At 36.6% G+C, this 16,441-nt stretch overlaps 1 protein-coding gene across 1 annotated transcript; it reads right to left on the bottom strand.

Moving 5' to 3' along the window:
• Nucleotides 1-10,263: 10,263 nt before the first annotated feature.
• On the bottom strand, nt 10,264-14,463 carry LOC106302503 (receptor-like protein 12). The gene is made up of 5 exons (XM_013739000.1): nt 14,440-14,463; nt 13,641-13,943; nt 11,786-12,275; nt 10,471-11,751; nt 10,264-10,345 (listed from the first exon to the last, which is right to left on the bottom strand). Exons 1-4 carry the CDS (start codon nt 14,461-14,463, stop codon nt 10,481-10,483), a joined length of 2,088 nt encoding a protein of 695 aa, XP_013594454.1. The 3' UTR covers nt 10,264-10,345; nt 10,471-10,480.
• Between the last annotated feature and the right edge of the window lie 1,978 nt (nt 14,464-16,441).

Here is a 16,441-nt window from a genome sequence, read left to right as displayed (position 1 = left end):
TTCAGTCGGTCATAAAATATGCTCAGCCCATATTCTAGCATCACCATCGACCGACGCCAATGCTGTTTCATCGATCGACAGTCTTTCATCTCCTCGACAGCTTCCTCTCGCGAGGCAGACTGGCCACTCTTCAGTAAAACGAGCATAACTTCTGATACAAGATGCTGATTGACCTCAAACCGGTGGAATTGGAAATCTAACTCAAATCTCTATCTTGTGTCAAAAGATTAGCACAATCTAACGGTCGGAATGTCTCTATCTATAGCTATACATCTGACGCATCTGTGCAGCTCTGCACTCAAAAGGCTCCGAAAGACACCAAATTCACCACATACCTCCAAATCGTCTCTGAACCTGTAAATACTCTAAATAGAATCTATATAGTAGTAAATATATATTAAAACATTTATAGACCATGGCTAAAACTGGGTAAAATCTATGGTCTATCAACTCCCCCAGACTTACCCTTTTGCTTGTCCTCAAGCAAAACAGACGGGCAGTCTCTCTGAAAAAAGGTTTGAAAACAGCAGGGACTCACATTATTTAAAAACTTAGAATCATCACCTCTACAATATTGCAATCCACATCTAAAAGTCCTAATCACAAAAGCACATTATACCATATCCTAGCTTAACAACCAAATTCACCTAGCCAACAACTTAGCAAATCCTGTCTGAAATTCCCCTATACCAACCTCATTTCTTAACATAAATAAAAGTGCAGTCTTTACCTTGGGAGTATCGATCACAGGATGCAAGGATTTTCAAACAAGTATCTGGATTTGCAGGTAAAAGTTAGTTCCTATCTTTTCTCTCTACTAATTTCTCTCTTCAGTCAAAGTCTGCTTATATTGCAAGATCATTGACTAAGATTGGACAGACTTCCATGAATCAAACCTTAATGGTTGTTGCCACCAAGTCCTGTTCACTTCTTTTTGACCTATATCCAAGAATTTATGTGAATCGAACCTTGATGATTGCCGCCACCAAGTCCCGTTCGAATTCTTTTTGTTGGAATTCTTATGAAGCAAACCTTAATGGTTGTAGCCACCAAGTCATGTTCGGATTCCACCTAACTAACACCTATATATATATATATATATTTTTATTTTTTTTATACTTTTTTTCCTTTTTCTTTCTTTTTTTTTTTTTTTTTGAAAATAAATATCTCTACCAATAAATCTAGTGTCGAGATAAAATGTGATAAATCTACACAAGGCTTTACATTCCAGACTTGTTTGAAGAATCTGATCCCATGTATACCAATCCCCAAGACAAGCAGTTGTGTCAAGTTTAGTGTTGGAGGTCAGCTTTGGTTCCTTGAAACAATCTCAGTAAGTGTGAATAGTTGACAAGTTGATCCACTTTAGTATCTTTAGTACTATCAGCAATCAGTAAATCTAGAATGGTGCTAAAGAGTGGTTAGATAAAAAAAAAAATATCTAATAAGTTCATTATCTCATTCTTGACTCAATAAAACTCTTTTGAAAATATTTTGATAAGACTCACAATAAACTAGATATCAGTAAACATCCCCCCAGACTTAAATTACACTGTCCCCAGTGTATATTCAGTCGGGGTTATGGTGAGAACTAATCATAAGTACACAATTTAACAAGTTAGAACGATATACCTGACCGGGTTAAGTGTCGATCGATGGAAAGGAGTTACCATCGGTCACTGCAGGTGTTGTACTGTCGATCGATATCGACATGCTCTTATCGGTCGATTTTTTATAATCGTCTACTCGGATCTTTTTTTTTTTTAATACCTAACTAAAACACAATATTAGTAGAACCTCCCCTAGACTTAAACAACACCATCTCCAGTGTTATATATTCAAAGATTGGTGGGGAAATAAATCATAAGGACAATATTTAACAAGGTGAAACGGTATACCTGCTCGCTGATGGTGAGCGTCGATCAACACAGTTAAGTGGCGATCGATCGATGCTAGTGATGCTCTGTCGATCGATGCTGCGCAGTCATCGTCGATGCTCGTGCGAACTCGTCTTCCTCGGATTTTTCTTTTTACCTAACATAAATAAAACACTAATAGTTAGTAATAGATAACTAATAAAACCAATTCTAAATTTTTTTTTTCCGATGAACAGTGACTGCTACAGTATCGCAGCTACAGTATCGCAGCTACAGTAACTCTCGATTTTTTGCTACAGCGTCGGTCGATTTGTTTGCTACAGTGTCGATCAATTTTCTTGCTACAATATCGATTGATGCTACAGTGCAGTTGCTACAGTACCATCGTTACTGTTCATTCATTTTTTTTTTTTTTGCCTGTATAAAAATAAAACAAAAATCAGTAACAATCTAACATAAACTAAATGAAATTACCTAATAGTGGGTTGCCTCCCACTCAGCGCTTTGTTATAGTCATTTAGCTTGACTTTGGAGATCTGATTTAGTCCGGATGAGGATGAGAATTCGCTCCAAAACAAGTCTCAGTTTCTACTCTCTGAAGCTTTATCATTCTTGTGTGAAAGCCTCCTCCGTAGACTCTTCTCCTTTGTCTATCATCTCAGCATTAAGGAGTGCTCGAAGCTTTGCAAATGACTTTGAGAAGCATCTGCTGCGCACTCTGGATTTCCTGACACCATCTGAGAAGCGAGGAATCAATGATACCTGAGGACCGTCTTTGATCCTTTTTCTCTTCTTCCAATTCCTCCTCTTCTTCCCCCCAGACTTGTCTGATCGCGTAGTGGTATCTCCATCCCTAAGATTTTCACATACATCGAACTCCTTCTGCTCTGATACGCGCCCACTGTCGATCGACGATGAAGTGGTAATGTCGATCGATGCTGAGGTCTTGTCGTCGGTCAACGTTGAGGTCGTACCGTCGATCGATGTTGAGGTGCTGGTGTTGTTCGATGTTGAGGTCGGATAACTAGTCTCAGCTTCTTCTCCTTCGCTCGGCTCTCCAAATCCATGTTGTTCATCCCTTTTGCCATAATTTCGTCGAGCAGCTGTATTGGAATCATATACTTCTCATCTAGCGATGCCAAGAACCGGTCCCATTTATCATTTTTCTCCTTTTCTCGAGTTGCTTCAGCATCATCAAGAAATTTGTAAAGGAAGGCTCTTTCTATGTCATCCCAGCTGGTTAGAGATCCTGGTTGTAGTTGACCGAACCAACTGAATGCATCCTCAGAGATAGAATAGGGGAAGATCTTGCAGAGCATGTGGTATTCAGACACTCATTCTGCTCACTCCTTGACACGAGATCCTCCAGCTCTTCGATGTGGTTTCTGGGATCTTGGTGAGGAAGACCCTGGAAGGGGTCTTGACCTACCCAATCATACCACTCTCGGCTCAAGACAAAGTCATTCATCTCAGCAACAACAATCACATCAGGGATTACAGCACCCTGAGCATTAATCAATTGTCCTGCGCTGTTGCGAGTGCGACCTTCTTCGTCTCTTAACATCCCATTCTCATCGACCTTAAGCATGAGCACTTCGATCTTCTCTGTCTCCCCGCAAGTGGTGTTGTATTTCACCGGATGAACAGTGTCAGGATGAACAGTACCCAGATGAACAGTGTCACAGTGAACAATGTCGCGATGAACAGTGTCTATCGACGCTGGATGAACAGTGTCGATCGACGTCGAATGAACGATGTCGATCGACCTCGGGTGAACAGTATGTAATTTTTCCCATGAACAGTACCAGGATGAACAGTACCTCGATGAACAGTACCTCGACGAACAGTCTTTTCCGACACAGGTTGAATATTGTCGATCGACGTAGGTTGAACAGTGTCGATCGACATCGGGTGAACAGTATCGATCGACGCATGATGAATAGTGTCGATCGACGCTTGGATTTCTACGCTGCCAATCGCTGCTTGGAGGGTGTCGATTGCCCTCTTAAATTTATGGATCACGCATTCCAAATCAAGTGGCTCTACTAGTAAGAGCCCTATCCCCTTGTTGCTTCTGGTACTCATATGGATGTACATGAAACACAAGAAAAAACCTAGACTAAATCTAACTAGACAAGATCTAATGGCGATCAAAGCTCCCCGGCAACGGCACCAAATTTGACATCACTCAAATTACCCTAAGGAGTGATTTTTACTCTCTCAAATAAGATGTCGAGTTGTAGTACTTAGGGATCGAATCCACAGAGAGCAAGGACACACAATAGATCTAAACAGTTTATGATTAAGCTAGGCTAATAGTTTATTAATGCAGTAAATAAAGTAAATTGCAGTGGTGAGAAAGGCAGTTGCTCGGCGGATTGATTGAGGTTTGATGGAAGGATGGTTGATAGACTTAGGGTTTCATTCAGGTTATTAGAACTCTAATCTATAGATGCTAAGGATTGATTCTAGAACTCGATATCTAATACAAAAGACAACCAGCTCTCACTGTGAGTCTAATCTATTGACTAAGTTCCATGTTTCAGCATTCGCATGTCAACACGGATCGAGCGTCGATCGATGCTATGGTATGAGCATCGATCGATGCTTCAGTATGAGCGTCGATCGATGCTTCGGTATGAGTGTCGATCGATGCTATGGTATAAGCGTCGATCGACGCTGCCTTAGGCAAGCGTTATCGATCTGATCGAATATGTTTAACTAAATTCCTAGACCAACTCTCGTATGCGCCTAGGTATCTAATCCAGCAGGATTCGGGTTCCGTTAATTGATTGTACTCTCGTGCCTCTCAATTGTCCTATGATTCTAGGTTCAAGCAATTAGTCACACTCTCGTGGTTTTCCAACTACCCTAGATCCTAGTATTACAAGCTATCCTGATGTAGAGATATTTAGATATCCTAACAGTCATATAATTCAGAAATTCATTCAAAACCCTAGAAATTCGTAAACCTAGGAGGTGGATCTACTCATGCATGATGTTTGTCACATAAATCATAGATGAATAACATAAAATATAAAAAAAACCAAAACAATGGAGTTCCAAGAGGACTCTGAAGGCTCTCTTCTCTCCTAACATAGAACTATGAAAAAAATAAAGCTTAGATCGCGTAGCCGTCAACAATGGCTTATAAATAATATAAATAGGGTTTCTGGTCGTCCAAGGGTATTCTGGTAATTTGTGGTTGCTTCTGGGCTTAAGTCTGTCATTAAATATGCTCAGCCCGTATTCTGACATCACTGTCGACCGACACCAATGCTGTTACATCGATCGACAGTCCTTCATCTTCTTGACAGCTTCCTCTCGCGAGGCAGACTGACCACGCTTCAGTAAAACAGACATAACTTCTGCTACAAGATGCTGATTAACCTAAAACCGGTGGCATTGGAAAGCTAACTCAAAGCTATATTTTTTGGCCAAAGATGAGCTCAATCTATCGTCCGGAAGGCCTCCATCCATAGCTAGACATCTGACGCGTCTGTGCAACTCTGCACTCAAAAGGCTCCAAACGACACCAAAATCACCACATTCCTCTAAATCGTCTCTGAACCTGTAAATACTCTAAATAGACTCTATATAGTAGTGAATATATATTAAAATACTTATAGACCATGGCTAAAAGTGGGTAAAATCCATGGTCTATCAATAGTTAATGTGGTTGTTTAATTTATTTTAATTGGTTAAATTTTTTTAAAAATGGTAGAGAATAGACTAATTTTTATCAAATCTTTATTATTCAAAATCAATAATTGTCATATATACTTTAACCATATTTGATAATTCCGTTATTTTTATTTAAGGAAACAATGAAGAACATTAATAATTAATTTACGATTAGTTTAATAAAAAACTTATTATATATTTTGATGGACCGACATATTTTAAGGATTCTAAGAATGATTGTGGTGATAACACGTGACTACAAAAAATGTTGTAATGCTTCTTTTTTAATATATAGGGGATAAACATGTGATTAGGGCCCAATAAAGAGATTAAGTCCATTAATGAAATAAAGACATTATGTGATAACCCATGAGTTTTACCTTGAAATCTTCATGAGACTACATGTTATTCATGTTCATCGTTTTTCACATTGATCTAATTTGGTACACTTGTTAATATTTTAGAGGACATTGTTTTTATATATGACTACTCACAGAAAACAGTAGATAACGACATAATTTCTCAACCAAAGAAAAACAAAAATTTCAAATTAAGGCAACATTATAAGCTTGAAGGATCGATAGAAAAGGTTTAAGAGAGTAACGAAGAGTGATTAAACATAGAGAAGGCTTAATATAGTTACAAAGAGTAATTAAATAATGTTTAATTGTTTGGAAATATTTTAGAGAATAATTTGATGAACAAAGTGAAGAGAGTGTATTGGGAGCAAAGGCTGATTAATCTAAAGAACACAAGCCTCTCCATCTTATATATTAAAACATAAGTTACAACCTTGATTCATGTGTGATTTTTTTAAAAATGGACCTAATGGACCTATTCCTAGAAATTCATGTTACATTTAATCTCTAATCTTATCATTTAAATTTTGAGCCTACCAGAAATTTTTATTGGGCTATCAATAATTGGATTTAAAGAATAGATGATCAATTGGAATTATAGATAGTATAAATTAAATAGATATAATTTAATCTTGTAATATTATACCTCCATATGTTAAATATTTAAATATTTGTCGATGTTAACTCACCAACTTCTAGTTCAGTCCTTTATTAGGAATGATACCAAGGAGTGAGATATAGAGCTTTTACGGGATTTTTTTCACCCATATGATATCCCTTTGATACTTGGGCTAAAACCTTCTCGTTATGTTGCCCCCAATGGATATGTTTGGAGCCACACCAAATCAGGAGTGTATTCAGTTAAAACCGGTTATGACCTACTCCGATCAACCAAGATAAGTCTTACACAAGAAGGGGTTCTAGAACCGAGTATCACGAGCCTTCAGAGCCATGTGTGGAAGATAAAGGCCCCGAGTAAGATGAAACATTTCTTGTGGCAGGCTATCTCAGCTGTGTGGCGACGGCTGAGAGGCTCACTTATAGACACATGGGCACCGATAGGAGTTGTCCTCGATGTGCTGGTCCAGTGGAGTCAATTAATCATCTTCTTTTTGAAACCCCCCAGCCCTGCAGGTTTGGGCCTTATCAGACTATCCATCCCTTCCGGGTTACTTCCCGAGTACATCCCATATACCAAAACATGGATTTCTGGTTTGGAAGAGAACCACAATTCGATACCTTCCCGTGGATCTGTTGGTACATTTGGAAGACGAGGAATAACAAACTCTTTAAGGGGAAAGTCGTATCCCCGATTGACACTCTCCAACATGCGTCTCTTGAGGCATAATGTTGGAGAAAGGCTAACGAAAAAGAGGAAGTAAACGAGGATCATGACGACCCTCCTACTATAAAAGTTGAGTTATTACCCCCTTGGATACCTCGAATCCCTACCTTTCAAATTGATGCGTCATGGATCGATAATGGCATGGTCAGTGGCTTAGGGTGGAGTTTTAAGGATCAAATGAGTTCTGTATATTTCGGATTAAGGGCGTGCAACATGAGCCTCTCAACTTTGCATGCTGAGATGGAAGGTTTACTTTGGGCAGCCTCATGTATGAAAGACATGAGGATAACCTCAATACGATTCAAGACGGACTGCTAAGACCTAGTGGACATGACTACAAACCCGGGGGATTGGCCAACATTCGCGACAGAGATAGAAGTGGTCCAGAGATTACAGGAGGATTTCGAGGATGTGAGCCTATCTCATATTCCTTGGAATATGAATGGTCGAGCGGATGCATTAACAAAAGAAGCAAGAACCAGCGGCTATATTTTTTCCATATAGATCAGACCCGACCAGACAGTGGTGCTCCTCGGAGAATCGGTTCATCTGACCACCACTTGATCTAAAATAGATGGGCAGCTAACAAAAAAAAAAGAATGTGGTATTTGTGGAAATTTCCAAAAGAAGAATATGTGATACTCTTTTTCTTTAACTTTGGAACAAAAATTTATTTGCAGTACCAAATATTAAAAGATAGAAAAAACCATCAAATAATCCTTCTTTCAAATTTAAGCTAAATTTTTTCAGTTCACAAATGCCCATTTTAATCACTAATTATTAAACACGAATAAATTTCATATATATTTAATAGTTGACTTTTGATGGATCTAAAATATCTTGGTTAATGACAACATAAGATTTTCTTGGTTCCGCTTTAAAAGATGAAGTTTAGAAAAACTTATTTAAATTTGTGATTTTTATATGTATGAAATTTTAGTGATTCTGATAAACAAATTATCTTTTGATCTTGTGTAGTAATCTCGTTTTAATTTTTAATGTTTAACATATTAAATAAATTAAATTGATGATTATAACTTATTAATTAAAAAAAATATATATATTTAGATATCAACAAAATTCAAAATAATTTGGATATTGTTTTAATTAAAGTTTTCCTTTTTAAAAAAAAAAGAAAGAAGAAAGACATAAGCAAGCCTGTTGAGTTTTTTTTTTAAAGAAAGAAGAAAGACATAACCTATTTAGTCTTCCTATCACGCTTTCTAAAAATAACAACTACAGATTCTGATTATTCTACCAATATGAGAATAAACTTATGTCACCTGGATTAATGATAAATGTTCTTAAATTAAAAAAAAAACTAAATTGCTGATACAGATAAAATACACCACGTCAGTTACAAAAAAAAAAAAAACCACGAATCCTCCTATATATTAATTGCTGACGTGTCACTCATACATGCAGTTTGAATTTTTTTTTTATAATTTCATTGGTCAATGATTTTTAGTTTTCATTTATTTTAATTAAATCTAAAAAAACAATCCTAGAACCAATTAATGTTAGTTGCCAAATTATTTATATATTCTTATGCATAATCATTTATAGTATTTAATGGTAACAATTATGGAAATTCTATTTAATATTCCATCATTTTTTTTTGCACTAATAGTCTATTTATAAATTATATGAAGTATGTTGTCAAAAAGTAGTTAATAAAAATAATATACTAGCTTTGTTTTCTATTATAAACAGTTGTAAAAACTTTATTTTCGTATATAAGTCATAATATGCATATATAAAAAATATAATTCAAATAAAAAATATTATAATAAATATTAATGCATCATATAGTGAGTTTATAAATTATTTACATTAGTAAAATCATCTGTGATGATTAATATATATTTTGTAAAAACAATTAAAGTCATTTATATTAATTCATTCCTAATGGGTTATAAAGGATATATAATAGCTTATAATTATATAAATATTTGGTAATCATTTTTAAGGTGTCAAATCATCAATAATGATTATTATCATTAAATAGGGTCGGCCCGTCCTACAGGCGGGAAGTTATAATAAAAACTATTTTATATGATTTTATATAAATTTATGAAACATTTAAAATCATTATAGAAAATCATTAATAGAATTCAAATATATATAGTTATGTTTCTTCTTAATAACTTTTGTGTTTTATACTTTAGTTGCAAGTGTAGCTCTATTTATCCCATGAGTTCATTTTTTTATTTTAATATTTTTTATGGAAGAAAAGTTTGATATACAAACCAATTAAACTATATATACATGTTCTAACGATAATTTAATAAAATATTGTTTTGTAAAAAGTTAAAAAATCTAACTAAATACTATATAAATCTGATTTAAGAATTTAAAAATTGTTAATAAATAAAAATATTTTATTAAAAAATTATCTACCAAAAATTCACATTCAATTTTAAAATATTAAACTATATTATTGCATATCGAAGTCATAAAATATTTTATTATATTAAAATTTTAATTTTTTTTAATTTTTTTAATATTCTTACCTTTTTATTAAATTAATAGAATTCACATATATATAGTTATGTTTCTTCTTAATAACTTTTGTGTTTTATACTTTAGTTGCAAGTGTAGTCTATTTGTCACATGAGTCATGTTTTTTATTTTAATAATTTTTATGGACAAAAAATTTGATATACAAACCAATTAAACTATATATACATGTTTTAACGATAATGCTATAAAACAATTTAATAAAATATTGTTTTGTAAAAGATGTAAAAAATCTAGCTAAATACTATATAAATCATATTTAAGAATTTAAAAAGTATTAATAAATAAAAATTTTTATTAAAAAATTATCTACCAAAAATTCACATTCAGTTTCAAAATATTAAACTATATTATTGCAGATCAAAGAAATAAAATATTATTTTATATTAAAAATTTTAAATTATTTGTACCCGCAAATTTGCGGGCAACCACCTAAGTAAGTAACTAAAACTTTATCTAAAGCATTACACAATTTCTTCCAGGTATTATATCCACGGTCCTCACTGTGTTGGTTGGATATGATGATTTGTTCGCGACAGATCCATGCAAGCCGCCGAGATCTTAACACCATTTACAAAGGAAAACTGATTTTGTAATTTTGTAAATAAATTGGGATATGGGAAACAGTTACAATTCATTTGTAGGGTTTGCAGAAAAAGAATTGTTGGTTGGAGGTTCAACATACCACCAGATATCTACATGAGCCATTGAGGCTTTTGTAAAGTCACAAAGGTCCCAATAATCAATCCAAAGATGACTCCAGGTGCTAAGCCAATGACAGCTGCAGTCCAGCTCAATACTGCTTTCTCTTCTTCTTCTTCTTTTTCTTCTTCTGTTTCGGGTTCTTCTGATATCTCTGTGTCTATGTCTCCGCATGTTATACTGAGAGGGCGACCGCAAAGTCCCATGTTATCTTCAAAAGATGAAGCATCTTGAGTCTGAAACTGCGTGCTTTGAGGTATCGGACCAACGAGCTGGTTGTGGGAAACCGTAATGTTTGAAAGGCTTGTTAGATCTCCAAGAGAAGGTGGAATTTGGCCTGAAAGTTTATTATTGGACAAGTCTAGAGACTCGAGTGTAGTCAGATTTGCCAAAGATGAAGGAATGTGCCCACTGAAACCATTGCTTGACAGATTGAGCACAATAAGATTCTTCACTTGGCCAATGGATTTAGGTATGTTTCCTTGGAGCCTATTTTCTGAAATATCAATGGCCGTTAAGAGTGTGAGAATCCTTCTGTACTTCATCTTTAGTCCTTTATTCATCAAAGCCAACGAGTCTTGATCATAGGAACGATCTCCAATGTAATTCAGTTCTGAATGGTTTCCCTTTGAGAAAATTGCGCTCCAATACATGAAAAAATTAGACGGTAAAGTTCCAGTGAAGGAATTATGTGATATGTCAATTATTCGCAACTGAGAGAACGAAGGAGTAACGTTGGGATGATATTGTAACAACCCATGGAATTCATTAGAGTGGAGGACCAGCACTTGTAGATTTCTTAAGGATTCCAACCAAAATTGAAATGTGTCATTAATTCTGTTGTGTTCTAAGTTTAGAACCTCCAAAGAAGAACAGCTAGACAAAGATCTTGGAAGTTTTCCCACTAATTGGTTATGACCAAGATGGAGGGACCTTAGGTTGCTGCCATTGAAAAATATTTCAGAAAGTTTTCCACTGAGGTGATTATTACCAAGGTGGACTCTCACGAGGCTGACCGATTGGAAAATGGTTATGGGTATTGGTCCTATGAAGTTGTTATTGTCTATGTATAACTCTCGTAGCTTAGATGACGGAGATGTATTAGAAAAATCAAGAGTGTTGTTGAAAGAAGAAGGAAGATTGCCTGAAAACCGATTGTTGGAGAGGAATAAAATAGACAATTTTGTCAGATTTAGTAGTTCAAGAGGGAAGCTACCACTAAGGTTATTGGACTCAACATCTAAGAAGGCCAAGTGGCTCAAGCCTGCCAAAAGAAGGCGGAATTTCACCAAAAAAACTGTTATGAGAAAGAATGAGATTTTTGAGATAAGAAAGATTTCCAAGTGAGGATGGGATTTCACCAACAAAATAGTTAAAAGAGAGGGTGAGAGAAGTAAGATGAGAAATATTTCCAAGTGAAGATGGAATATTACCAGAAAAATTATTAAAATGGAGGTAGAAAAAAGAAAGATGAGAAAGATTTCCAAGCGAAGATGGGATTTCACCAACAATATTGTTAACAGAGAGGTCAAGAAACTTGAGATAAGAAAGATTTCCAAGTGAAGATGGAAGTTTACCCTCAAAGTTATTATCAAAGAGGTTAAGAGAAATGAGATTAGAAAGATTTCCAAATGAAAATGGGATTTCTCCAAAAAAACTATTATTTGAGAGGTCCAGAGAGGTAAGATGAAGTAGACTTCCAAGTGAAGATGGGATTTTACTAACAAATTTGTTACGGGAAAGGTCTAAAAAAGTGAGATTAGGAATGTCTCCGATGGACGAAGGAATGCAACGACTAAAAGAATTTCTGGAAACATTGAGACTGGTAAGATGAGACAATTTTTGAATTGAAAATGCGATTTGATTTGAAACCAAACCAAACCCCCAAAAACAAAAAGCTTTACCTAATACCTTTAACCTAGCCGCCGCAACCTAAACTCAACCACTACGGTGGCCGGACGCCTCTGCTCCGGTCGCCACCCCACCAGTTCGTTCGTCATTCTCAGCCTTCTCCCTTAGTCTCTTCCTCCTACACTCCTCTTCTTTGTCCGGTGTTCTGGATTTTCGTCGATCTCGGTGAATCTAATCGGAGCCACTCGCGTGTGTAGTGTCTCTGGAGTGCCGACGAGGAGCGGTTTTGTCGGATAGCCTAAGGAGCCTCGATTGCAGCCTCTTTTTGTCAATCGGAGCAGATCTGGGTCCGATCTGACCTCGCCCCGCCGGAATGGATGGTCTAGCGTCGCTGCCTCGTCTTTCCCTTCTCGGTTGCTTGTACCCGTGTGATTTCGTGAGGTTTGCTTTTGAAGGTCTCTGTAGAGCTTCTCCTCTCCGTTTTGGAGAGATGGCGGTGTCAAGGCTCTCCGCCTCAGAGGACCTCTGTTTGTAGTCCAAGCGAAGACAGCCTGGTGTCCCAACGGTGTTTCTTCGAGGTCCATATTCTCGCTTCCTGATATTGTTTCATAGGGTTCTGAGGATGACCCACCTTGACAGTGTCTTCTGCTAGTTGACGGTATATATCCTCGCTTTCCTGTTGTGTCGCCTGTTGTATAGAAGATCTTTGATCTCCTTCTGTGCTTCAATCCTCGATTTCCTAGCTCCGGCGAAGCACTGTGCCTACCCTTGATGTCTCTTATGCTATGTTGTGTCGCGTGGCCGAATGAGGAGCATGTTGTTCCGCCTGCGCTTGACTTGTATTGGTTCTTTATTTTCAGCAAGGAAATGTCAGGTCTACATTCTGTCTTAACGCCGAGGAAGCTAGGGTTCTTTGCTCGGCGTCCTCCTCCTGAGGTGTACCGGAGCCGTTGCCTGCCGCCTCCGTCGAAGCCACTTGGAGCCACTTTCGGGTGTGTGTTCGTGCGAGTTTCCCGTAGCTTTACTCTTGTTTCTTCTCGTAACTGAGAGCTCAAGAAGTGCTTGGAATTGAGAGTATATGTTATTGCTTGTTCCAAGTTATTTTTAACGTCAGGATCTCCACTCGTGGTTGTCTTGATTTTAATTCAAGTGTTTCTTAGGAGTTTTTTTAACTTTTTTGCGGCTTCTAAGAACAGAATGGCTATTAAGCAGATTCTGGTTCAATTTGTAACCAAACCTTCATTTGTATGAATGATATTTACAATTTAGCAAAAAAAAAAAAAAAAAAAAAAAAAATGGGATTTGGCCACTGAAATTGTTATGTGAAAGGTCGAGAATACGAAGGCTTTGAACCTTTAAAAGCTTGCTATCAGAATGAAACCGGCCACGGACGCTGCTGCAACTTAGGTCTAGCTTAATAACTTCCCCGGATTTAGAATCACACGTGATACCATCCCAATAACAACAATCACTGTTATTCACCCATGACAATGTCTTCGGATGAGCAATGGTACAGAAAGGAGAAGGTTTGCCAATCTCAAACTCGTTTTTGAACTCCAGAAGTGCATCTCTTTGATCTGGACGACACAAGATTCTTGTAGCAGCCTAAAATAGTTTCTGAGAATTAAAAATAAATAAGAGCAAAGAAAGAGTAATAGGAAAGGTACTCATTGAATTCCAAGAGCGTTTTTGCAGTCGTAGCTTCTTTTATTTTTTGGGATCAAACTGCACTCGTTCTTTAAAACAATGTAAATTAGTTGAAAATCAGTAATGAAATGAGAAAAAGAAAAGGATAAAAACGGGAAACTGTGATTGTTTTTTTTTTTTGGTAAAAGAAACTGTGATTGTTAAATGGTTTCATAGTCACCTCTTTATATACAAAACAATTAGACTTATTGGGATCCTCAAAGATAAATCCACCACGCTGCTTGACTCAAATACCATTCTTCACGTCTAATGCAAAGAGTAAAAGTCAATGAATATATCAGTCGTACGAGCCAAGAAAGTAAGAAAAGTAAGAGGCAACACAGCAAAAAAAGTAAGATGCAACACAGTAAAAAAAGTACGAGCCAACCAAGTAGCTTTAACATTAATCGCTCACTCGCTTGCCATCTACCTCTGCCATCCATTGGAAGTTTAGGTGTGTTATTAATGGCCAATTCGAGAGTTGCAACTTGCAACAAATAAGTTATAGTATGTGTCAAGAATCCGATGGTAAGATTATCCATTCGAAAGTAATGGTTTCATGCTCATCTCTTTATGTACCAAATATTGGACTTTATCTTTGTTAACTAAATACAATAAAAAAATCATGGACTGTATGTAGGTAACAAAGATAAGTAACTAACCAATAAAAAAAAAGATAAGTAACTAACCGTTCTTCACGTTGGTTGCAAAAAGTAAAGGGTCATGGTATTTAACTAGTCAGTTTCTATACATTTTTGGTTTTATTAGTTGAAAAAATTGTATGTTATTCGTCCAATCCATACTATATGCTAACTTTTAACGGAAGGCAGCACTCCGTTGGTGATTTTTAGCCAAGCTGAAGTTAAATAATAGTTACTATCATATTTTAAAAAGAAACTTGCACTACAAAATATGTCGATTTGCAAGGATAATTTAAGAGAAAAATTCTCCTCAAAAATTTGCGTCAAAGGAATTGCTAGATAAAAATATATCTTTGCAAATCTCTCGAAAATTTGCGATGGATTTGCTTGTTACTCTTGGTTTATCACAACATTCTCACATATTTGTGGTAGGTTTGCGAGGAATTTGTGAGTCGTGCCTGGTTGATCGAAATTTGCGAGGGATTTGCATGTTCTTGGCTTATCACAACATCCTCACACATTTGTGGTGGGTTTGCGAGGAATTTGTGAGTCGTGCCTGGTTGATCGAAATTCTCTCACAAAAATTGAACAAAGTAGTCAAAACGCATTCTCGTATACGTACCTAATTATTTTGCGAGGGAAAATATCTTGTAAACTGATATTTTGTCACAAATTCCTCGCAATTTGTTTTTGCAATTTTCATGCAAATTCCTCACAAAATTTTACAATGTCTATAAATAGCAAACATGAGTAGTGTTCAGGACACAAGGAACTGAAAGAAGAAGAAAGAAAGTAGGGAGAAAAAATGTTTCCTGAACATGAATAATACGCATTATGGGCATGGATATACAATCATAAGGATCCAGAAACTGGGGAAGTGACGAAAGAGCGTCGAGCCAGATTGCTGGAATTCTTACACTAGACAACTAATCCGCCATTTACGAGGAAACATGGTAAAATATTATTTCCTTGTAGAAAATGTAAGAATGAGCCATATTTATAAGTAGATAATGTGAAGAGGCATCTATATAATAGAGGAGTCAGATCAAACTAATACATATGGTTTTTATATGGGGAAGATGCATCAAGTAGTCGTACATGTAGAGAATGAACCAAACTTTGTATGAGAGAGCGAGGTGCATGCTTTCAAATGATGGTTTGAAGAAGAGGTTTTGGGCTGAAGTAGAGACTGGGGATTTCGACAAGCAGGTGGAGCTGCAGGAAATCCAGTCGGATTACCAGGGATCGATCACTCCACAGGGAGGGATCGAGCGATCGACGACATACGATCAGCCAGAGTCTTCTAATTCTGGAAATCAACGTGTTCGGTCTGAAGAACGCAATATTGCTAATGATAGACCAAGGAGAGTTGATGTCAGGCCACCAGAGAGATATCAGTTTGAAGATATGGTGGGTTATGCACTACAGGTTGCAGAGGAAGTGGACACTTACGAGCCGTCTACTTACAGAGAAGCTATTTCAAGTTATGCATCTGAGAAATGGTTTGCTGCAATGGGAGATGAGATGGAATCTCATGAAAAGAATCACACATGGGATCTTGTCACACTACCACCTGGGAGAATGGTTGTGACTTGCAAGTGGATTTATAAGATAAAAGATGGTCAGTGACCAGAAGAGTGAGTTAAGTATAAATCTCGAGTTGTTGCTAGAATTTTCAGCCAGAGAGAAGGCTTGGACTACAATGAGATCTTCTCAACTGTGGCCAGACACACTTCTATCAGAGTGCTATTGGCGATACTAGCACGTCAGGATCTG

Source organism: Brassica oleracea, chromosome C7 (genome assembly GCF_000695525.1).
Source record: "Brassica oleracea var. oleracea cultivar TO1000 chromosome C7, BOL, whole genome shotgun sequence".
Taxonomy (NCBI): domain Eukaryota; kingdom Viridiplantae; phylum Streptophyta; class Magnoliopsida; order Brassicales; family Brassicaceae; genus Brassica; species Brassica oleracea.
Note: the sequence above shows the minus strand (reverse complement) of the source record. Positions and strands in the feature narration are given on the sequence as shown.